Consider the following 26248-nt stretch of genomic DNA (forward strand, 5'->3'; position numbering starts at 1 on the left):
TGCACTTTAAAACATTTGTGTTTTTAAATGTTTTTTAGACGCTCATGCGAAGCTCTCGGTATGTGGATGAGGATTTTATACATGCAGAATCAATATCGCACACTGCATCATGCCTGCAGCAATATTCTGCTGAGAGAGAACCATCACACAAACTCACAACCACACAAAAGCTACAGCAGGAAAATAAATAGCACCGAAAGGGAAGGAAAGAAAAGGAAGACGGAAAGAAAAGAGAAGAGACATGCTTGTGGTCCATAAGAGAGAAAATAGAAAAGGGAACTCGCACCGGAGCCATTTGCTGGCAGTGAAATGTGAGTCATGGTGAAGGCGAGAGAGAGAGCAAGTAAGACGAAATGAAAACAGGAGAGTGGAGGAGGGAGGTCACAGGAAAACTCTCGCTCACCCGCATGTGCCGCGTTCGTTTGATTTAAATCAAATTAAAATTCAATTAAACCCAAACGAGTCTCTTCTCTATTACCTCTCGAAGGAAGTTAAGAGATGACAATGCACAGGGACACGCAAACACACACATACGCACACATTTTACATACACGCCAACACACACATTCACAGGCACACACACCAATAGCAGCGAGTATGTGTTTGTGGCGCTATTCAAAGGACACTTAATATTAATCACACTCTCCAAAAATAATACTGTTGTTGCTTAGCAACAGCCTGGCCTCCTCAGGAGATGAAGGAATTTCTCTAAATAAATAGTGATCCTGCACAACGTTGGCCGCAACATTACAGAAAGCGCCACACACACACACACACACACACACACACACACACACGCCACTAGTTAATACAGAAGTGTGTCTCGGCTGTGATTGATAGTGAAAATTTGAGGACCACTGCATTTTAACAGATACGGTGAGCAGGACACGTAGAGCAAGACAGAAAGATAAGAAAGAATGACTATCTGTATTCCTAATATGTTAAAAAAAAGGTAAAAGGTATGCACACATACAGTATATATACAGTATACATTAAGGTGCCATTTTTTAGCTTCGTAACTACACACAATTTCCCCGCTATCAGTTAAACCAGCCCATACAGTGGCATTTTGTAAGAATAGAGTTTTCTAGGTTTATAAACAGTGACCACCATGAGACATCAATAAGGTGTCATAATACTGCAGTGCTGCTGAGTTGTACTCGTATCAGGCAAATACTGTATGATATTTTATTAGTATTATTTGATTGTGTGATGCAACTTGTGACACTTGTGTAACGTGACAATCATATAACCGATAAATGTAATGTTTGTGATATACACATTGCGCAGTAATGCTGTCCACTTATACTATGTGTACAAAACTTTGTGGACACCTGATCATAAGATTTGTATGTGCTTTTAAAAACCTCAATCCACATTTAGCCCTTATTTGGTGTTAGAATAGCCTTCACTCTTCTGAAAAGATGGTTCACTAAATTTTCTCAGTAGCTCAGTGGTTAAGGCATTGGACCTTGGATCGGAAGGTCACAGGTTTGAATCCCACCGCCACCAAGGCTATAACCCTGTAGAGCTGTAAGTTGCCCTGGATAAGGGAATCTGCCAAATGCCATAAATGTGTTAATTAATTCAGGTACTGATGTAGGTGAGGTGAGGACGATCTGGGGTGCAGTCTGTGCTCCAAAAAGTGTTCAGCAGTGTTAAGATCAGAGCTCTATAGCAGTCCACTGAAGATCTAACACTCTGACCCATGAAAAGCATATCTTCATGGAGCTGACTTTGTACACAGCGGTTTTGTAACGGCGAAACAGGTTTCAAATGAAAAGAAAATGTAATGCTAAAAAAGACAAAAGTACAATTGTATGCCTCCAACTTTGTGGTAACAGTTTGAAAAAGAACCACATATGGCTGAAAACTTCAGGTGTCCCAATACTTTTGTCTGTACAGTGTGTCTTTTTTGCCCTCAGGCAAGTGCACCTGCGTTGATAGTGAATTATTGTGTCGTGTAGCTTAAACAGCAGAGATGCTTCTGCTTATCTGGAAAAACCCTCCGTTTTTTTTTTTTTTTTACATTTGCTCAGCCATGGATGCAGAGATATAACTGAGAACACTTGAATACATTATTCAGGATGAACAGTTAAATAAATACAAATACAGATGGGAATACAGAGGCACATGCTTGTTATTTTTATTATTGTTATTATATTTTTTTTCCAGCAAGCTCACCAGAAAGATTTACATAATATCTGGTTTAGGCTTGGAATTGTTCATCAGGGATCCAGTTGGAACACCCTGTCCCCATTGACCCCACCCACTTTATGCCATTCTTGGGTCCCTGCTTTATATTCAGTTTCCATCTCACACTTACTACGTTCGGTCTAATGTGTCACATGCCTTCTTCTCTGACTTAGTTCAGTATTCTCAGATTCCTTTCACATCTGTCTACCTTAGGCTCCTTATCTCACTCTCAGCCACTGGTCACACTCTCCTTCCTGTCACATACTCAATCCTCTGACTTACTTGACTCACCCTTATTTCTCCGATTTACCCCATAACCTCCTGTCATATATAAATCCTTATCTAATCATCAACTGCCTGTCTCACTGTTAGCTCTTTAGTTGTTTCATGCGCAAATGCACACAATCAGTTCGTAGTTCATGCCCAGATTTCTCACCACACTTTTGTCTTACCTATGGTTCTTAAAAGTCCATGTCCACACTAATTAGTTTTTGTTTGAAAAACGCATATTTTTTCTCTTTTTCTTCACTGAGACGGCGTTTATATAGTCAAAACAGCTTTTTGGAAAGGCTCTTCAAAGTGGATACATTTGAAAATGCTGTTTGCACATCGCAGTACTGTGAAAACAGAGGCTTTTGAATACGATTGTGAATTTTGAATCATGTGACGGTGCCTTTCCTCGACATTGCCGCAAAGTTTCAAAGAGCCGGAAAGTAAATAAACATCGGGCAAAAACAACGCAGTTCAAAGCGTCTTATGTTTTACTGTGTTATAATTGAAATTTAAAATAAAATCATTTTAAACTTTAATATGAATGTGGATAATTTGTACATGGAATCTCAATTTTTCAAATTTATCCGGATTATTGTAGATGTAACTTCATCTTAGCTCCACAAATCACCCTAAGCTCCCTGCAACCCCCTTTTCTATATTTCTTTAACTTACCTAATGTCTCACCTACGACTCAGCCTCTCACTCAATTCCCCTGTTTGGCCTCAGCTTCACGTCTCACCTCAGCTTCCCCATCGTTCCCTTATCTCCCTGTCTCACCTGGAGCTATTTGCTCTCAGCCTTCTATCTCACCAATTCCCTGTTTCACCCTCAAGTTCCTTTCTTATCCTCATCTCTCGTTCTCAACCCCCAGTTCCCTGTCTCACCCTCTGCTGTCTCTCTGTTCAGGCCCCATGAGGCTGTAGCTCTAATCAAGCACATGCTCCTATCAGAGCCAACATGACCTTTCAGGTGCTGGCACTTTCTGGCATGACCTTTCAGAGTGAATGGCTGAGCGCGAAGCTGAGACTAATGTGCACTGTAATGGAGGATAATGTGAACCGCTGCTCAGAGCTGCACATTCTCTACGTGTGAGAGTCGCACTTATCCATTGCTTCTCTCAGCATCACAATCACACACACTGCTGTTTCAGTGCAACAAACTGGCCTCTGTTTTTGCTCTGCATCCCTCTTTTTTATTCACACTTTCTAGTACTCTGTCTATTTCTTTCTTTTTCTGTAAAACTGTTGAACCCCTATTTCTTAGTATTGTATTTTATATTGCTGTGCTTTGTGTTTACTTGTTTTAGCAAATTTAATAACAGCATTAATTATTGTTTATACATGCAGTATATTGTGTAATATAATGTGCATTGCTTTGTGTAATACTAAGCGCTGTGCATTGTGAACACCATATTCAGATTCCTATATGCTTTTGTTGATAATCACAGGCGTGCACACACACACACACACACACACACACACACATAAACCCGCATGCTCAAATACATGCTCATATACACTGAAACTCACCCAGAGTTGAAGTGAGACACAGAGCACGGCTCAGCCAGTCATCCAGAAAATGGTGAGTGTTACACATGCTCGAGCAAACTGCCATTTCTTATTTTTGTACCCTGACTGAAGTCTCAAAGAGTAATCCAATCGTATCAGGTCAAAATTGGGACATCAGACCCTTACATGGAGCTCTGCGATAAGCTTTCGTTTTTATGGAGAGTTTGAAATAAAAGGGTGTTTCATGAAATGTCGGGTGGAGGAATGTTATTGAACTTGTTTTTAGATGGCAACATTTTACAAACCGTAAACAGATTAGAGCAGCTGTAGATACTGTGCATAAGGAAAAAAAAAAACAAAGACATATGTTTCTAATTACAAATGAAAAAAGAAATTCACGAAACTGACTTCAAGATATAGTGACTGCCTGCGTTCAACCTGGCAGGTAGAACTTACAATTAAGTGCAGCCCATAGTAATTAATGTGTCCTTGTTGCCGCTTGTGTGTGCAAAGCCGCAGTGCAGATGGGACCTCAGCTGGGCCCCCGTTCTTAAGCAAAAGTAAATAAAGTAATGCACAAAGAGAGGCTGCGAAACAATGAACGCCAGTTCAATTTAAAAAAAAGAGAGAAACAAAAAACCAACACAATCCGTGTAACATATCTAGAGCACTAGGATGGAGTGGTATGAGACTGATCTCCCGCTGCTCAATTCCCCGCGTGAAGCTAGGGTTTGATGACAGGCCCACTGAGAGACGAATGAGAGAGAGAACGAGCGAGTGGAGGGGTGAGGAAGGGGGGTTAAGAGAAAATAGGAGAATGAGAGAGTGAGAGAGGGAGCTAAAGAGGCTGTGGGTTGAATGCCTACGGGAAATGGCCCGCCGATGTGCTTATATTACACTGACTTTAGATTCATCTTGGAGATTGAAGCCGATTCTCGAGGGAAATGATGTCTGCCTGTGCGTGGGGCATCTCGTCTTCGATTCCGGCTATGGAGAAGAGCTGCAGGGTGCTTAGCGAGAAAAGAGCAGTAGGTGTGTGTTTTAGAATGGGAGCTAAAGTGGGCCTATGTTCCCCATTCACCTGGCCAATATTGAGGTTATTACTCGATATGTTGAGGCTGCGTAAAGCAGGCTGTGACAGGGACTCTATTATGTCATCAGAAAAGAAGGGATCAGCGGAGGACAGGGCATGAAAGGAGGAGTGGAAGAGTACCTGCTCCACAAGAATGCATATCTTTGCAGCTAATTAAAGCTTCTCATTGAGGGGCAGGGCTATGGAACAAAGGGAGAAAAGAATAGATAGAGGAAGAGAGAGAGAGAGAGAGAGAGAGAGAGAGAGAGAGAGAGAAAGAAAGAAAGATAGAAGCAAATATTACAGCCCTTTAAACCACACTACAGTCAGTGAAGCAAAAGGGATGGCATTTTACACCCTCCAACCCTTGTTCTTTGTTTCTCTTGTTTCTTCTTTTTTTCACTCGCTCTCCTTTTTTCTTCTGTTCCTGTCTAACGTAATGAGTGCATAATTGTTTTGCGCATAAGAGCACTTGTGGGTGTCTGTGGTGTGTGTTATATGGTTAAGTGAAAATCCAGAGCTTTTCGAGTTTGCTCAGTCAGAGCAGTGACTGTGCTGTGTGGGTAAATGGAGCGAAGAACAGACAGCAAAGTCTTTAGCACACAGAGAATTACTGGCATGTCACACACACACACACACACACACACACACACACACACACACACACACACACACACACACACACGCATATAGCCACAGTTAACACTTCTCAGTGAGGAGTACAAGCTCCCCCTCATGGCTGTCTTATGTATTTAAAACAGTGTCATGGGTCTGTGCTAGAACAGGGATCTCTGAGCATCACTCTCAGACTCATCTGCGTTTTTAATTCTCCGACTGTACATTCCAACCAGGTCTTGATTCTTTACAAAGGACAAAACAAAGAATTACTTCTCTGTTATTGTATTGCCATGATGACGTTTATGATTCTTGACGTCTCAATAAAAAAAGAATCAAAAATAGATAAGCAAAAACATATACCATTGTTAAATGAAATTGGACTTTTTTCTAAATATCACATAAATAGATGGTAAAATGGAAAAAAGTCAATGGTAAAATTAAAAAGAAAGAGAGAAAGAAAGAAAGAAAGAAAGAAAGAAAGAAAGAAAGAAAGAAAGAAAGAAAGAAAGAAAGAAAGAAAGAAAGAAAGAAAGAAAGAAAGAAAGAAAAAAAAGAAAGAAAGAGAGAAAGAAAGAAAGAAAGAAAGAAAGAAAGAAAGAAAGAAAGAAAGAAAGAAAGAAAGAAAGAAAGAACAAACGAATAAATGAATAAATTTGACTTTTTCTAAATATCACTTAAACTGAGAAAACTATTAACTTTTAAAAAATATATTTAAATAAATACAGTAAAAGGAAAATGTTTTATGAATAGCATGAGTAAAAAAGATGATTCAAAAATGTATATCTTAAATGTACCTAGTTTAGGATTATTGTATGATGTATGTTCAGTTTCAAACAGCTGAAAGGTTCATTAAAATAAATATTTAAATTGTTGGAAAAAAAAGATTTTAAAGAAATTAGTTTTACTTTTTCTAAATATCACTTCAAGTTAAAATAAATACAGTATGGATGAACAGAAAAGGTGATTAAACTACCTACAGTATGGTAACATTACTGAGACATTTAAAAAAGAAACCAAGTTTAGAATTGCTGTATGATGTATCTGAATTTGAAGGTAAAGATGCATGAATGGATTCTTAAATAAATAGGGGGTTTAATGTAATCTGGCACATATATATGTTTTCTTCTATTTGAGAAAGTATTTTAGTGATAAACCAGAGACAAGCTGCAGACAATCCCTCGCTGTCTATATACTGAGCAGGAGAAATCAGGATAATGGTTTATTTTAGGTTAGACTAATGGGCTCAAAGTGATTTGGAGGTGATTGAGCTCTTATATGTTCCTATTAATAGCTTTAAATTGAGTGTCCAAAAGTGTGCACACAATGCCTAAAAGGGTTAAAAGACATTTATGTCATTATGGGAGAACTTTGAGTAAAATAGAAGACTTGCCACTCCTCTGACTGAATGAGTTCATGTGCTGTAGGCTACACGACCGAAATTCAAGATGGCTGTCATAAGCCTCATTATTATTGCTCATTCTCATTAAGAGGTGAGCTTAATTGTTTAGTGAGGCCTAGGAGAAAAGGAAAAGTGTTCGCAGAATTTGTGGAACGAACACTGGATGTTAATGATCTTTTACCACTTAGGAACTTCAGTTTACAGCAATCCTGACATGAGGTGAATGTCGCATTGTTGTTCAGAGATTGAAGATTTGCTGATGGTTTATGAGTCCGTTGTGGTGTGGGTGTGTAAAGACATGAGAGATGGTTGTGGAATGGAAGTGTAGAAGGGAGCTTTTCATTGATCCACAGCATGAAGAAAAGAAATAAAGAAAAATGTCAACCACTTGTTCCTACATTAGTATCATGATTGTGATTAGTAGTAGTAGAATTAGTAATAATAATATTTTATAATTATTAATTTATTATTTTTATTATTATAACAATTATATTTATATAATAATAATAATAATAATAATAATAATAATAAATAGTATTTTTTATGTACATTTTTTATTCCAATACTTGTATTGGCCATGGAATGGAAAATTGCCCTTGGCTTCACCAAGCAATAAAACCCCCTAAAAAATCAGGATAAAAAAAATCTAAAATCTTAGATTAAAAATTCACACACACACACACACACACACACATTAGACTCGTTTGATATTCTAACAGCAATCGGCACACATGAGAATGGATACATATTTTTTCTCATCTGTGGTTGTTTAAAGCGTCACCTTGAAGGGAATAACTGGCATTGAGAGTACAGAGATGGAATGAATGCTCTGTAATAATCAAATCATTGTTTAACCATTATGGTGTAAACCTCATTTAGTGGTCTCTGTTTCGTACCTACAGTTGCTCTTCCTCTTTTTACAACCTACTATTTTCACCACAATTTTGACACTCAGATTTCCATTCCATGTAGTTATATTGAAGATTGATTTAGAAAGTCCAGTTCATCCCAAAGGTGTTCAGTAGGGTTGAGGTCAGAACTCTATAGCAGGAGATCTTCCACTCCAAACAATGTAAAGCATATCTTCATAGAGTTTGCTATCTGCATAGGGGCATTGTGATGCTGGAAAAGGTTTGGGTCATTGTATTTACAATTGTCTTAAGTGTATTTGGCTGGCACCAGTTCTGGACACAGTGTAGAAATAGTGTAATCTTATTGCCCATTTGGTCCATAGCAGCAGCTTGTGCCCATGTTCCTTTCCACAAGCACCTCAAGCTTATCGAGTTGGTTTGAAAGTTGTGTTTAATTAACTAAAAGTTAATTAAAACGTGTCCTTCATAAAATACACGTGGAAGCTGCGCTGGTCTAACAGCAGTGCTGGAATGAAAAGTAGAGGCTAGTTTCACACATTTAATTAGTGTGTTCTCTGGTTACCAATTTCCTGCCAACATTGATGCATATGCTACTTGTTGTGTTGCATAGTTGCATAGTTACACACACACTCTCACACACACACACACAGAAAACCATTAAAAAGTGTATTTAGAAATGAGCTGAAGAATATGACAGATCTAGCGAAATTTACATTGCAAAATATTAAAGGAATACAGGCGTTGCTCTATTAAAGTACAGAAACTAATGACATGGATGTGTGATGTGCCCCAAAAGTTGACTATTTACCAAGAACAAGATGTACAAATTATTTCATTCCTCTAAGCAAATTTGCCAGTGCTTACTAATGTTAATTGAAGCACACTGTCTATTTTTTATCCATTTATAGTTGTAAAGTATAAGGTTGGTGAGCTGAAATAGTCATTGATATTACATCAGCTGTATATCAGCTGTAAAGCCTGTTCTCTCTTTTGAAGAAAGCAAGTAAGATTTGTAAAAAAAAAAAATCTTTTTATAAATATGAATAAATATTCGATCATGTCTTTCTTGGTTAAAAAGGCAACACGTTGCCGTCGGAGTGCACTGCTCTGTTAATTAGAAACAACAATGAATCAGAAGAAGAAGAATCAATTAGTGCTTTAATTAGCTTAGAAGTGAGCAATCATTTTCTAGATTGCAGCAGCACTATGGTGTAAATCCTGTATGTGTGTATATATATAAAGAAATGAAACCATTCTAAATGCAGTGGCAATAAACCCATTTTGAAATCAATAGAAATAGAATGTTAGAATAAAAACCATTCTGAAAGCAGTTTGAAATTAAATCATTCTGAAAGCACAAAACAGTTTTAAAACAATGAAACAAGACAGTGGAAATAGAATGATAGAAAAATAACCTTTAAAATTAGTAGAAATAAATAATAATAATAATAAAAAACATTCTGAAAACAGTGCAAATTAAAGTGTTTTATAGGCAGTAGAAATAGAATGAAATTGTTCTGAAAGCACTAGACATAAAAGCAGCAGAAATAAAAATGTTTCATAGAAATTAAATTGTTCTGAAAGCAGTACAAATAAGAGTAGTAAAAAGAAGTTATTTTATAAGCAGGAGAAATAAAATGGTTCTGAAAACAGTGGAAATAAATCCATTTTAAAAGCAGTAGAAATTTTATATTAAAAGCAGTAGAAATAAAATGGTTCCTAAAACAGTAGAAATAAATCCATTCTAAAAGCAGTTAAAGTAAAAAATGTTCTGAAAGCAGTAGAAATGAAATTGTTCTGAAAGCAAAACGCTGTTCAACACCAGTGTAATAGACCCATTTAAATACATTTTAAACACAACATGCACCCAGTATACCCAGGCCCACTCTCCCTGAAGCTCACCAGTCAAGCTTTTTTGCCCATATAGCAGGAAAGTAGAGTTTTAATGAGTGCCTGCTTGTCACAGAGCTGACTAGAGGTTTAAGTGATGGTGGCAGGTTGGGCCCCTGATTGGCCCAGTGAGATCTGAACACTGCTTCTCAACTGTACATACCGATGCTCCTGACATCACTGCTGACACACAATATCATCCCCCAAGGGAGAGGGGAGCGGGGGTGTGGAGGAAGGCATGCATGTTAGTCAGACTCATCGATAAGCTCAGAGTGAAGTTAAGCTTGATATAATTGGTAAAAAGATCAGACGATCAATGCAAATAAAAGAAAATATGAAGATATAGAAGATATTGTGCCTGTGCAAAAGAATTGTATGTATTGTGTATATAGAGAGGTTAAGTGGCTGGTAGAGCTCTTAAAGAAATAAGAAAAAATTGCCCAGACTTAAAAGCTCATCTTAGATGCAAGTTTTTGCAGATTAGAATTGAAAGGAAACATCAGATGCATAGAAGACATGTGGGAAAAAAATCCAATTTGCCAGTCTAAAAGCAGCTTTCTACACAGCGTCTCTAATGAGCTGCGGAGCTTGACCTCATTAGACGAGTGTGTAACACCTGAGTGCTTCAGTTCTGAAGAGTAGACATCTCCACCCCGGCACATTACAACAGAGGCGAATCTCGGTGCATTCGAAAAAAATGGAGATATCAGCGAGAACAACAAGGCGTAAAAGTCATTGGAATTTTTAATCATTTAGAGGCACCTCGGTGGCACTGACAATGCCTTGGAGAACCACCTCCATCATCCGTGCCAGCGTGCAAGCATGGTGTCTTTGATGTTGACTCTGCACAGGTCTGATGTGATACTTGAGCGCATGTGAGTGAATGCTAAATGTGTCTTTGCGTGCCCTCGGCAGGAGCTTCGGTCAATTTGACGTGCCGCGCATTCTTCGGCTACAGCGGCGATGTCAGCCCACTCGTGTACTGGATGAAGGGTGAGAAGTTCATCGAGGACATGGACCAGAGTCGCATCCGGGAGAGTGATATCAGGTGGGAGATCCGACTTTAGACCATTTATACAGTAGATCACACACTTTAGAGAGTGTAAACCATGGTAAATGCTTGAAAAGAGAACATCAGATTGCTCGAATTTGGCCAAGTGAGTTGATCTAAACGGCCTATCAACTGTTCCACTAAAAACATAAATACAGTAACAAATTCCAGATCACACAACAATAAAGAAAAAAATGGAAATCTTGGAATTGAATTTTTGTTTAAAAGTGGCAATAGATTTGCCATTAGGACTCTTGACAGAGTACTGCTTCTGTGGGCTTAGATGAAGCCCCCGTGCTGGGAGACGCTTTAGAATAAAGTCGATTTCAAAACGAGAAAATTACCTATAATGTATAGTATTTCTGGCCTGACTTTTCTTTTCCCACAATGGGAAAGGCAGGCAGCCTCATCAGGTCACTGGCCTGCTGTGTGCTAACATGCTCAGGGCAGTTAGCAGAAGGGAAAGTGGGTGAGTTCTCAGCTTTGGCAGTGTCGGCCATGACCTTCCCTTCAGCAGCGTATGCCATCTCTCCGACAGCCTTGAGCAGCAGGAAAAGAGGACAAGTGGTCTGTCGTGGATATGTGACTAAGCTTATTACATGTTCACATTTATGATACTGTAATGTTAAATTACTTGTATAAATTATTTCCCCTGCTGGAACAAACACAGTAGAAACCCTGAGAGGATTTGTAATGGTTTTAATGGTTTTGATTGGGAATTGTATTGTTTTTCTAGCAACTGTAATGTATAACCCTGTAGGTTTCTGAAAAATTGCTGCCTTTTATTGGGCGAAGGTTATGTCTAGTGGATACAATTAAGGAGCAGTAAGGAGCACCATTTGGCAACTCACAAATCACTGGAATCCACTGGACTCCAATAGGGACCATTAGGATGTCATTGAGCATTTCAATTTAAATAAGTTTCTGCACAATTCTTTTAAAGTTTGATGAGAATGCATATAATAGAAAAAATTGGTACTGGTATTAATGGTTAACAGCTGATGATTTTATATTGGTATTTGTACTGCGGTGTATATGTTTATTTTTTTTGCTCGACTGGTCAAACCTTCTGTCAGGGGAAGAATACATCAAGACTCTTCTCTGTTCTGGAACAGAGAACAGTGGTGGAATGGGTCACTGGCTATCTTCAAGCAATGGGTGAAGACATACCTCTTCCTGAAACACTTAAACTAACACTTTTCGTGGTTTGTTTTGTCTTTGTCTATGTTTATAAAAATGTTAAAAATAAAAAAATGAGCTATAATTATTTTAAAAGTTTTTTAGGCTGATGGTATCATAAGTTTGGATAAAGGTGCCTGCTAAATGCCGTAAATGTAAACGCTTCATGTAAATGCTACACTGCATATGTGGCAGAAATGGATTTATATTGCATTTACCTTAGATAAAGGAAAAGCCTGGGTCTGTAAATAAGGTAGTAAATAGTAAGCTGAACGCTCTCTACATACCATGCTTTCCAGGTTGCGTTACTCTTCCTAGCTTAATTTAATTACATGAATGACTAATTGACAAGCACATACTTATGTAATTTTACAGCCAAGAAAAAAAAACATCCTGAGACAGGAAGTTAACCTACATTTTAAAAGCATTTTTTAATAATAGCAGCAGCATCTCTTTGGGGATATGTGCGAGGCTGGCGTTAAATGTGGCTAAAATAAGGTCTTTTAGAAGACAGCTGACTCATGCTGCCTTCAGTCTGGGACAGCCTTTATCTCAAAAGTGCACAGTTTCTGCCCTATAATGGGGGCTATTTACAGATTTTCCACCCAAGTGGAACTAGTGGTGAGGGTATTTTTTTATTTTTCTAAGTGTCCTTGATGACAATTCACTTGGGGCCATTATGACATATAGCCAAGTTCAAATGAACGGTATTATTTTAAATATTTGCTCAATAGTCTTGCACAGGTTTACAGGGATATGTTAATTAATACAACAACATATAGCAACTCTGCAGCATCTTAGAGAATAAAAAGTGTTTTATGGTTTTTTGTTAAAGGGTCAGAAAATTAAGATGGATGGTCTGTCATGATTATGAACCTGCAGCACTGTAGCTGTATATTCCAAGTCACATGCAACACATAGGACACACTCCTGTTTCCTGTTTCACCTAATTAGTGTCACTATTTAACTTCTGGAGTCTGTGTTTTCTCATTATATTGTTTTTGTCCTTCCATGGGTGTCGTTGTCATTTGGGATTTTTTGTTATTGTCTATGTTTCATGTAAATTTGTAGGGGTTTTTAACACAATCTTTTTTGTGTAGTTGCATTAAAAATTTCATTATGTGCATCTGCCTTTATCTCACTTTGTAACACAACAATGCTGATGGAATAAATTAATCCAATGAATCCAATAAACAGATGAAAATAAATTAGGCCAGAGAATCCTATGTCTAACTACTTTATTTTGACTTTGAATTTAGGGGAAAATAATAAAAATAAAAACTTCAATACATCAAATAGAAGAGTTGTAGGGCAAGCATTTAGTTAATTTTAAACATAAAAGTGCTATGCTGTATAGGCCACAGTTAGGCACACACACACACACACACACACACACACACACACACACACACACACACAGAGAGAGAGAGAGAGAGAGCACCCACATGATAGTTTGCAAGTACACCAATAAAACAGTAATTTATCTGTAACTGCTCCTGCTACTCCATTTCTAAAATCATCATAACTCTGGACCTCAGCTCATCTTACCCTGCTCTCCCCTGTGTGCTTTTTTTGATATCTTTTGACAGGATGTTTCTTACATTGCCAAAGGCTTCTAATAAACAGAGCCGTCTTCCATTTTATGATGATGTGGAGGGTGTCGAATAGACGTGCTTAAAAAAAAAAAAACCCTTCAATACTGCTGTCAAGCACTGCATGGCAACGGACTCTCATTATAACTTTGGCACGAGTAAGACATAAGTAGAAGTTTTCTTAGAAGAATAGATGCCGAACGTTTTTATTTCACCCTCCTTCAGATTCAGAACCTTTTCAAATGTTAAGCAACAATCTGGTTTTAATGAAAACTAGAAAATATTCATATTCGATTGTGTTTATTTAGTATGACATATTATGCAAATCTGAATATCCCCATGTGTAATGTAATTGTCCGTGACATTTGTGAATTCCCTTATGCGAGAAAAGTAATATTTCTGTGACATTTGTGGCTTTTTGAGCACGAGCTGCTCATTACATGTAATGTCATTTGATCTCGGTGAGATCTTGATTTGAATAAGTAACCATCGAACTATTTAGTCTTCCTTCAACTGTGCGCCAAAATTATTCTTTCAGCTTGACCTAGCAGGGTTTCTGCTTAACCTGACACACCAGTGGTCTTGCATATTCTGGATTTATTACAGATATTAAGAAGGATTATATATTGTTTTTCTTGTTTTACCCGATTTACTCTGAACTGTTTAGGTGACACGCAATATCTCTCTAACATGCCTTCTGAGACTGCATCTAAAAAAACTTAAGGCGTTTGGTATCTTTCCAAGATATAGATTTCCGAATATAAAGCTCATCCTGCAGCTTTCTGCTGGACTCCCGGTATCGACTTCTATTGTTGGAGTGAACAGTGTTGAAAAAGGACAACAGTATCTGCTTGGCCCCTTGGTGCCCATTATGTTTCAGTAGCTCATCAGTCATCAGATTTTCCCGTTATACCCAATTTACAAAACCGGTGTGCGATATGAGAAAGCTTATACAATCAACCTGGGTGGCAACAACCATAACAAACAGTAATTAATGAGTTGCAAAGTGGTTTTTCCACGGCTGGAACTGAATCAATTCGCCATTGATTGTCTTTGGTTAATGCAGGAGAAATGTGAGCGTAAAATTAGATTAATAACGCAAATAAATGCATTTGTCATTAATTATAGACCGGCAAAATCAGCATTTTGTAAGGTTTTTTGAGCAAATTATTCAGCCGTGAGAAGGGTGTTTTTTTTTTTTTTGGAATCTTATATAGTTTCTTTGAGTTGAACAGTGGTGTTCAACAAAGGGAAAGAGAAATAGGTCTTAAACTACAACCCTGACCACCACAACATGTCATTCTAAAGCTTTATTCGGAAAAGGGAGATCTCATCAGAGTTTCTTAAGTGTCACTCTTGTCTTGGGCTCTGTGTTGACAGGACCATCAGAGAGCACCTAGGAGAACAGGAAATGTCCATCACATTGACAATAGATTCGTTGGAAGAGGGAGATCTGGGCAATTACTCGTGTTATGCTGAGAACGGGAATGGAAGACGCCAAGCCAGCATACAGATCAGCAAACAAGGTAATATTTCTCTCTATATATATAAATATATTTCTTACACAGTTCTAATTCCTTATCACCTTCCTGCGGGTCTCCTTCAGGCAAGCATTAGCATTTAGCGTTCTCTTTTAACACAAGCAGCTCTAAGGGCTTCTCATCTCGGCTTCATATGGCAGTTTAGAAGAAGAGACGGTGTCAGGAGATCTGAAATATTCCGCTCTCGACTTGTGCATGCACGTACAGCTCGCTGATGAGCATCACAACACTTCCCTCAGGTCTAAAGGGACTGAAATGTGTAACTCCGTTTTCATTGAACTCCTGACCTATGAGCTGAGCCTCGTTGACATTTTATTTTATTTTTTTTACTAGATCTATTGTGCAATGCAGAAGCCTATTTTTGTGTCATCTAAAATCCTAATGCGTGTTCATCAGTATAATCCTTTTCCTGCAGAATATCTTTATCTGCCTTTCAATTTGTATAATATTGCATGGAGAAATTCTACCTACGTAAAACCAGGGTAGCAAACAATTACAGGAGCTTTAAAACAGCACGAGTTAAAGCAGGTATAGCTAACGGCTTGTGTCACTTTTGTTTTTTGTTCTCCCATTCCCCACTTTCAGTCGAGCTGATGTATACGATGGAGCTGGCTGGAGGATTAGGAGCCATTTTGCTGCTGCTTGTTCTGCTGCTCTCTGTGTATAAATGCTACAGGATCGAGTTGCTGCTCTGCTACAGACATCACTTCGGAGGGGAGGACTCAGATGGAGGTAAACAAAGGCCGCATGTTAGACATAATGGTTCAATAGTGCCGCCCAATGGACAGACTAAGGCATAACAGTTTGGAGAGAGAAACGATGGGAAGTGTCTTAAACTTGGTTCGAGGTACTTAACTAGGTATAGATTTGGTATTAATTTTAGATGACAAGCTATAAATAAACCCAAACAGAGGGCTTCTCTGGGCCAAATAAAAATAGGAGCAGGCACTAGGAGCAGCAAAATTAGGTTTATTTATAGCCTATATTTATAGCCTTCCTACAGCAATTGTTGAACACATACAGTATATAGACAAAGGTATTGGGACACCTGACTTTTCCAGCCATACGTTGTTCTTCCCCAAATTTCTACCACAAAGTTTGAGGCATACAGTTGTGTAGGGTGTGTTTGGATGTGATGTCAGTACCTAAATGAATCAGCACAAATCTCCACAAACACACTCCAAAATGGGAAATAACTTCACAGAAGAGTGGAGATTGTTGTAACAGCAAAAGGGAACAGGATGATCAAAAAGCACATACAAATGAGTGGCACAAACTTTTGTGAACATAGTGTTGCCACAGTTTAAAACCGTATGTGACATCTACAGTATTAATGAGAAAAACAGGATAAAGTTTACAGATAAGTTTATTCACAGTGAGAAAGTACAGAAATCAATGCACTGTGTTCACTTGAAAAGTCCAATGCAGAAGTTCTCGATATCTTGACATCTTTGATGCGTTGCTTCTGGTGCAAAATGCCTGAGCTTGCTTAGTTATTACAATAGGACCTTTGTTCACTTTGTTACAAAGTGTTAGCCTGTTAACAAGAAATGTCTCAAGTTATCCACTGTACATATACAATTGGTTTCATTACAATTATTAATTCACTAGTTACTAGTGAACTGACTTACTAACAATGTACAGTTGACTTTAACAGTGTGTATAGTTCCAATTCACTAATCTGGTCTAATGAGTCAGGTTCTACAAGTGCTTACATTTTGTAAAACCACACTGGGATATTTCACTGTGGGTATCACCAGAGGATCATCTGAAAATATGCTATATGGGAAAATATATTTTGGCTTAAAGCATAAAAGCTTGCTAGATAAAGATGATTTGGAAGCCAATTTCATTTTATGCAACTTTAAAATGAAGGTTTAACGTTACAGGACATTGTGGGCCTATTGAGTTGGTAGTGAGCAGTGAGCAAAGCCTCTTTACACTTGCAGTTGTGCCATTAAACTGAATATTAGAACAGTTGTGTATAGATACAGCCCAACCACAGACATGCCAATATTCATTATAAGTGCACTCTTGCTCATGTGATGTTTGATGACATTTTCTTCTTCTGAGAAATTTAGATAAATTAGCACTTACTTTCAGCCCCTTCCTGCTAGTCTTTTATGTGTTTAGGCATAATTATGACATTACTAATGATCAAACACTTATAGCCCATTGATTGATCTAATTAAGAACTGAATATTAATTCAGATGAGTTTGTATATATCTTTAACGATGGACAATGTCACAAAGCAGTTTTACAGTAATAAATAGATTGAGAATATGCATTTGAAATTTATAAATTTGGCCCTAACAAGCAAGTTAGAGATGAAGATAGCAAGGAAATACTTGAGAGGAATGAGACATAAAAGGATTCCATCCTTCTCTGGGAGACACCAGATATTCATCCATTATAATTTCATTATTAAGTTATCAGCTGTTCACTGATGGAGACTTCATTGCTGTTTGTAGCAAGTATACTCCCAACTCCTATCCTGTCATAGTTGATCCCAACTCATTAAATGAAGTTTCAAGTGGTAATGCAAAATTGATGAGATCCACTTATAAGAATGATTTATATTTTTCTTATTTTAGATGTGCAAAGAAGGTCAAAAATTTCAAAATTAAGTGTCAATCATTGATTTGGACTTGAACCATAATAAGCACGTCTATGAAGATAATCTCAGCAAAATAAATAAACAAATGTAAATACAATCTCAGCAAAACAATAAGCTTAAGAACATTAATTGTTTGTCATGTTAAGCATTTTCCGTAATATGAGATATGGCATTGTGTTTGTTCACCTCAGGTCATAAGGAGTATGATGCGTACCTGTCCTACAGTAAAGTGGAGATGGATCAGTGGGGGCAGGAGCTTCAGGACGAAGAACGGTTTGCTCTAGAGATCCTTCCTGATGTTCTGGAGAAACACTATGGCTACAAACTCTTCATCCCAGACAGAGATCTCATCCCCACCAGCAGTATGTGCAGCCTTTGTGTGCATGTGTGATTGTTTGTGTGAATGACTGTCTGTCAGTCTACCTGTTTGTATGGTTGTGGTCTTATCTATACATGCACCTCCAGAATCTGCAAAATGTTAATTCATTAAAAAAAACTAATTCATAATTAAAAGTTCACATTGCTCTCTCTCTCTCTCTCTCTCTCTCTCTCTCTCTCTCTCTCTCTCTCTCTCTATATATATATATATATATATATATATATATATATATATATATATATATATATATATATATATAATTCAAGTGTATTCAAGATACACTCTTTAGCCGAAAGTATTCACTCATCCAAATCATTGAATTCAGGTGTTCCAATCACTTCCATGGTGACAGGTGTTTAAAATCAAGCACGTGGGCATGCATACCGCTTCTACACACATTTGTGAAAGAATGGAAGCTCAGAAGCTCAGTGAATTCCAGCATGGTACAGTGACAGGATGCCACCTGTGCAATAAGTGTAGTCATGAAATTTCCTCACTACTAAATATTCCTCAGTCAACTGTGGTAAAATAACAAAGCGGAAGCTATTGGGAACGACAGCATTTCAGCCACGAAGTGTTCGAACACGTAAAATCACAATGTACAGAGGTCACCAACTTTCTGCAGGGTCAATAGCTACAGACCTCCAAACTTCATGTGGCCTTCAGATTAGCTCAAGAACAGTGCGTAGGGAGCTTCATGGAATGGGTTTCCATGGTCGAGCAGCTGAATCCAAGCCTTACATCACCAAGTGCAATGCAAAGCATCGTATGCAGTGATGTAAAGCACGCTGCCACTAGACTCTAGAGCAGTGGAGACATGTTCTCTGGAGTGACAAATCACTATCTGGCAGTACGATGGACGAGTCTGGCTTTAGTGGTTGCCAGGAGAACGGTGCTTGTGTGGCTGCATTGTGTCAAGTGTAAAGTTTGGTGGAGAAGGATTATGTGGGGCTGTTTTTCCGGAGTTGGGCTCGGCCCCTTAGTTCCAGTGAAAGGAACTCTTAATGTTTCAGCATACCAAGGCATTTTGGACAATTTCATGCTCCCAACTTTGTGGGAACAGTTTGGGGACGGCCCGCTCCTGTTCCAACATGAAGATGAAATCTTGCTCCATAAAGACAGGGATGAGTAAGTTTGGTGGGGAAGAACTTAACTGACCTGAACACAGTCCTGACCTTAACTCAATAACACACCTTTGGTATGAATTAGAGCGGAGACTCGATCCAGGCCTTCACGTTCAACATCGGTGTCTGACCTCTCAAATGCTCTTCTGGAAGAATGATACAAAATTCCCATTAACACACTCCTAAACTTGTGGAACTGTGGAAGCCTTTCCAGAAGAGTTTAAGCTGTTATAGCTGCAAAGGGCCAACATCATACTTAACCCTATGGATTAAGAATCACGTTACTCAATCAACTTCATTTGCATGTGAAGGCAGACGAGTGAATACTTTTGGCAATATAGTGTATCTACAAAAAATGTATAGCAATTTACACTTATCATCCTGTTCTGCAAAATGTATGTAAAATATTAACCACAACCATATTTGTGAGTCTGTGTGCTTTACTGTGGTTACATCCAATTGCATGGGACTATAAGAAGGGTTGAAATTGTGATACATCAGAGCCAGTGGATTAAAAAAGTACACACACACACACACACACACACACACACACACACACATACACACACATATATATATATATATATATATATATATATATATATATATATATATATATATATATATATATATATGAGTAAAGCTACTTTTGTACAGGCCTCAGTGGTCAACATCAAATAAAGTCTTTCAATTTATAAAGTCTCTAAAAGTGGTCTATGGAGACCTGACACAGAATAACACGACAGTCACTGTGCACTGATTGGTTTGCTAGAGACAGTTGACCATGACTGGAGTGAAAGAATAAAGAATGTCTCCCTAGGAAGCCACTGTATCCACACTAGAGGTACTTTATCTCTTGTACTGGCCTTCTGACTCACACATAGTGCTGTCCCGGACAGCCCTGGACTCAATGCAACTCTAACCGTGATAAAGCAGTTACTGAATTTCACACCTATCTAAACCAGTACACTTCGGCAGAAGCTTTAGCATATGATTTGCACACTACTGAGAGTATGTATAATATCGTATTTGGAAGCAGTGGATATTATATTACCCCAATTTTCAGTGTAATGTAGTGTAATATTTTATGGTAGTCATGAAAGCCTGGGAAATGTACTCTGCCTGACAGATTAAAGGAGGAAAGCCAAGTTCTCTTGATCTGGGAGAACTACCACGTGATTGACTTCTTAGCGTTGTTTCTGCTCCTTAAGTTTCTTTGGCACTAACTAAGCAATCAGATAACATTTCATTACATGTAAATATGCTTCATTATATATTTGAGTATGTGTCACCTTCATCAGTTCATGTGAAGTCTCTGTGTGTATTGGTTTTTTGTTTGTTTGTTTGTTTTTTACTGTCTGTGATCCGATAATTGGATGTACGTGTTTGTTCATGTTGTATGAAAAGCTGAATGTTTATGTTTAGGTCTCAGCAGTGAACATTACCAGGATGAGACTCAGCTTGTTAGAGGTAGAGTTTGATTCTGACACACACACACACACTTACACACACATATGCTCTTGACTCATGCACCATATTTGTGTCTTAAATGTGTGAATTTTGTCTTTAATGTTGTTTGTCGTGTTTTTTTTTCTTTCTTTTTAAATGAAACTTAAGCAGAGCTATTCTTTCATTGACAAAGACAAAGGACAGGTCAAGGCTAAACTGGGACAGGGACTGGTACAGGATCTGAGACAGCGCTTTGAACTGAATAACGAATGAGACTTGAGAATAAACAAATGACCAGTGCTAAAGTGGAGGTCAGGAACTGGGAGTGAATGAGGGGGAATTGCAGAGCCTGGGCCAGAAACTAGGTTTAGGAGACTGAGCACAACTTTTATATACTGTAATAGATCCCAATCAGTGACAGAGACTTCCACAGGGACATGAAGCAGATTGAATTTGATAGATTGGATGACAGAGGTAATGCCACATGGCATGTAATATAGAACCTTTTGAAAGAGACAGCAGAAGTTCACTGGCCAAGACAATAGCAGATGCTATAGGAGATGAGAAAGCTGCTCAGTGAGCAGTGAAGAGGCAGTGGACTTAACTGAAAAGTAGAACTGAAGTATGTTGGGTCTAGTTTCTTGAGACATTTATTTTACATTTTATTTTGTTTGATATATTTATTTAGACTTTTTTACATCAAGTGACAAATTAGCATTTTGGCATTGATTAAAGTAGCTACCATTTAAGCTTTTATGTTCTATCACTGTGTAGATATTAAATTAATCTATATTAAAACATGACACTCCCAATAAATAATATATAAATAAATAAATACTTTCAAAATTTGTTTATAGTGTAATTTCAGCAATGTTTGATTATTTGGACAGAGTTTTTCTAACAATATACTGTAGATTAATTTGATCCTGCAGTGTTCTTTCAAAATATACTATTTTATTACATTACTGGGGAATAAAAAGAACCTTTCCTGCTATATGTGGTTCTTTCCCAAACTGTTTCCACAAAGCTCAAGGCACTCAATTGTATAGGGCATCTTTTGATGCGCTATAATAACATTTTGCCCAACCCAAACCTGTTCCAGCATGGCATTGCCCCTGTGCACAAAGTGAGCTCCTTAAAGATCTGGTTTACATGCTTTGGAGAGAAAGATCTTGAGTGGCCTGTTACAGAGCTCTGATCTCATCCCTACTGAACAAGCACCCCAGGTCTCCTCACCTACATTAGTACCTGCCTTTCGTTAATACCCTTTTGGCTAATAAACACACATTTCCATAAGCCCACTCCAAAATCTAGTGGAACAGCTTCCCAGAAGATTTGAGGAATTATTAGAGCAAATTGGGACTAAATGTGAAATGCAATGCTCAAAAATCACATACCATACTTTGACCCAATACTTTTGGCAATATAGTGTATATGTTACACTATACATTCTGCAATCCCAGTATCAGGCCATGGAAAAGCTACTGTGGAAAAAGTCTATAGATATGACATTAAATATTTTATGTTTTATATTTTTTCCAATACAATAGCCACTATCCAAATTTACATATGGTGCCATTTCAGCTAACAGTTAGCCGAGTGTTAAACATCCCTTAAAAGTTTCTTTAGTGAAGGGGGTAAGAAAAGATGAAGTGATGGTGATAACTGTGAAAATTTGATTCCTCTCTACCAGCAGATCACGTATTCCAAACCACATACAGTATATGTAATATATGAAATGCATATGCAGTTGCTATGGAGATATAATCTAACAATTTGTTGTTAATTAAGTTAATGAAAGATCCTCTAATATATACAAACAACCCTCATGCCCTCCAGTAGCCAGTCTTACTGTACTAAAGGTTGGATACCCCTTCAAAAGGTTGGAGACCCCTAAGAGGACTGCTTTTATTTATCTGTTTTATTTTGTCAGGTTTGACTTGTTTTGACATGATATTGACCTTGCTTTATATTCAGTCTAACACAAGCTTGACTAGACTTTTCATGAAATCAGTAAACGTAGAACACTGCCAGAAAAGCTGGACCAGGTGAGACCATAGGGACTTAAGAAGCACAGACTGTAAGCTAAGGATCAATTTGCTTCAGTAAGCACTTTAGTATTCTTACTCTTCCTGATGGACCAAACTTTGAAAAGAAACATCGAAATTGTTTAGAATTGCTGTGGGTAACACATGAAGGACTTCTCAAACACAAACAAAGGGGTAAATATGGGATTGCATAACTTGTAGTCACAGCAGAATCATGCTTAGCACAGGATATCGGATGAGCCGAAACAACAGCAAACAAAAATGTTGCATACAACTAACATATACATACATGTATATTTTCCCCTCTCTGTTTCGTAGCATATATTGAGGATGTGACTCGCTGTGTGGAGATGAGCAAGCGCCTGATCATTGTGTTGACCCCTGGCTATGTACTACGTCGTGGCTGGAGCATTTTCGAAATGGAGTCCCGCCTTCGCAGCTCTCTAGTGTCAGGCGAGATCAAGGTGATTCTGATCGAATGCGCCGAGCTGCGTGGTGTCATCAACTACCAAGAGGTCGAGGAGCTAAAGCAGTCTATCAAGTCTCTGACCGTGGTGCGCTGGAGTGGCCCGAGAAGCAACAAGCCCGGCTCACGTTTCTGGAAGCAGCTGCGTTATGCCATGCCCTGCCGCCGGCCACAGCCCAGTCTCAGGACCCCCGCAGTAGATGCAGGAGAGCCAAACCCATTCGCTCACCTCCACACCGTTTCAGCAATCTCAGTGGCCACAGCAGCGTCGACAGCGGCGGCTCCAGCCCGTCCAGAGCTTCGGGCCGCACTGCGCAGCTCGTACCGAGCGCATTCGCTGGCAAGGCAGAAACATGCGCACTTCCGCAGCTATGAATACGAGCTGCCACTGGCAGCAGGAGGCACTCTGCCAGCACAACCCACCTACTGCAACCTGCCGCTTACGCTGCTTAACGGCCAGTGGCCCACCGCCAAGCGCCAGCATAGCCTGGATGAGCCACACGCCAACAACAATGCCATGCTGCCGCTGCTGCCCCGTGAAACTAGCATCTCCAGTGTCATCTGGTGATGGAGAGGCAGCAAGGATTATCTGACTTCTGTAGATGGGCTAATCTGGAATAAAACCTTTTAAGCTCATAGGGATGTAGGGAAGTCTGGCCAAACATAGATATCTATATATACATATATATATATATATATATATATACAGAACAGCCTTTGCTCTAATCAAGCACCGTAGTCTTACCGTGTCCGGCTTTCGGTCCACTGGATTTGCCTACTCATACTAAGGCTACTCTGGATGTAAAGCTCCACAGTAATGGATTAATAAAATAGTGCCATATCAACTTAGCGGGCCGTCTTTGAGTGAACTGAGACACACAGCCACACCACACGAATGGAAACAGGGTCCTGCACAGACGTCTGCAGTTTACGCATAGCATCATCATTCTCCCGATCTCTGTACACTTTGTGTCATCACACTGCCTTTTTTTTCTGTTGCCAAAAGATATATCAATACTTTTGTTTAGTTGATGCTCTTTTTAATGTACTACTAGACTTAATTTTTACTTACTTTCGGTTTGAAACAGTGTGAAGCCATTGAATTAGGGCTTGGCTAAATGAGATGTTTACCCTTTTGTTTTTACCGACAGTTTGTTCAACATGTTGATACAAGCGTCAGTTTCTGTTAGCTTCTGTATGATGTGTATTTATGATTTTAAATTGGACAATTTGTGAGAGGGAAAAAAAAATCACAGAGAATTATGCAAGGAGTGGAGCCCATCCTCAAATAATAAAGGGTATTTTAAGAAACAAGAAATCTATTTTTATAAATGGAACGCTGTTTCTCTCTATATATAACAGCATCACCAGGACATGGGGTAAAAAGACTTGTGCATTTTGGGTATTTTATACATTTTGCTACTTTGGTTTTTGTTTGTACAACCTACAATAAAATAACTTGATGTCCTCAACTTAATTTAGGAAGTAATAGTATACTGCATTTCCTATAGTTGGGTAAAACCTAATGAAATACAATGTTTGGCTTTTCTTTTCTTTCTTTTTTTTTTTTCTGAATAACTCAAAGTCGAATTTTAAAGGACTTAAAAATCCTGTGTAAAATCCATATGCATAGAGGATTGATATGTATTATGATTTGGATATTTATATTACTATGTATTATAAAAACACTACAGCCACTGAAATGAAGTGTTTATATTTCTAAAGGCACAATCATTCCTGTTTCCATTTTGTTTGTCACTGTGCATTAAAATCACCAACCTCTGTCAGTTTATGTGTAGTAAATGCTAAAGTCTACTCTGTGTGTGTGTGTGTGTGTGTGTGTGTGTGTGTGTGTGTGTGTGTGTGTGTGTGTGTGAGTGTGAGACTGTGTACCTCCCAGTGGAGAATGTGTTCAAACAGCCTTCACTTTCAGTAGTTTGCTTGTAATTTTATTTTCTGTTTATATTTGCAATGTATGATCCATGGAGTATGAAAATATAAGAGATGACACATATAGTAAATCAAATACACAAACATAGTAACATAAAGTAAACGAAAAAGCACATCATAAGTAAGATTCACAATAGTTATTAAAAAATGTAATGACAAAAAATGTGAGGAACATAATTTTTTGTTTTGTTCAATAAAATGTAGCTTTATTTATATAGTGCTTTTAACAAAGGACATCAAAACAGCTTAACAAAGATAAAGAGTTTATGAAGTTGGAATGAATTTAGTGCCCTTAAGTTTGTTAAATTTATTGCCTTTGAGTTTGTTCCTTATAAGTTTACCCCTAATGAGTGAACCAGTGGTGACTATGGCTATGAAGATCCTTGAGAAGAACCTGCTTGTGTCATTAAGTTGCTCTTCCTTTAAAACAGATGTTGACAGTCTCAGTTCTGCAAAGTCTTTTACAACTTTCAGTTCTATTTCGCTTGTGTGCAGTTTTATGGGATTTTTGTTTGCTAGTTTTTGTTTCACTGTTCTGCTTTCAGTTACCTGCAGCAAAAAGATCTGCTCTAAAAGCAAAACATTATGTCCTAAAATGTAAGTGATTCGCTTTATATGTATATTGTTGATACATATAAAGCGATTCATTTACATTTTAGGACATAATGTTTTGCTTAAGATGTTTGAAATATATTTCGGTTAAAATACTTTCGACCTCCTTCTTTTGAAATACAATTATAGAATTTTGAATGTAACAGTACATCACATCACTACTGACTTACAAATGGAATCTCCCTCAGAAACTTTAAAAAGATCAGAGAGCCAAGTTGTTTAGTTTATGACCTAGCTGAGATAAAATGGTAGTGTGTATGGGTGTGTGTGCGTGTGTGAAACCAAACTTTCCATTTCGGTTACTTATACTGTTAAAAGGTCAGTATGCTTTTATGAGTAATATTAAGTTGTTCTAAATACTGTTGTAAAATGTTAATTCAAAACATTTCAAAAACAAATAATATAAGCTAA

The 26248-nt window shown here is 38.1% G+C and overlaps 1 protein-coding gene across 2 annotated transcripts in view; it reads left to right on the top strand.

Moving 5' to 3' along the window:
- Positions 1-26154, top strand: part of il1rapl1a (interleukin 1 receptor accessory protein-like 1a) — a 125103-nt gene extending 98949 nt beyond the window's left edge. The window contains exons 7-12 of one of the 2 annotated variants that reach the window (XM_046842462.1): positions 10744-10876; positions 15031-15176; positions 15777-15923; positions 18001-18171; positions 20738-20782; positions 23128-26154. In XM_046842462.1, coding sequence (XP_046698418.1) covers positions 10744-10876; positions 15031-15176; positions 15777-15923; positions 18001-18171; positions 20738-20782; positions 23128-23843 — 1358 coding nt within the window. In that variant the 3' untranslated portion in view covers positions 23844-26154. The remainder of the gene's footprint in view (positions 1-10743; positions 10877-15030; positions 15177-15776; positions 15924-18000; positions 18172-20737; positions 20783-23127) is intronic. The other variant, XM_046842470.1, reaches the window with a different exon arrangement.
- Positions 26155-26248: the final 94 nt, after the last annotated feature.

This window comes from Silurus meridionalis, chromosome 3 (assembly GCF_014805685.1).
Source record: "Silurus meridionalis isolate SWU-2019-XX chromosome 3, ASM1480568v1, whole genome shotgun sequence".
NCBI classification, from domain to species: domain Eukaryota; kingdom Metazoa; phylum Chordata; class Actinopteri; order Siluriformes; family Siluridae; genus Silurus; species Silurus meridionalis.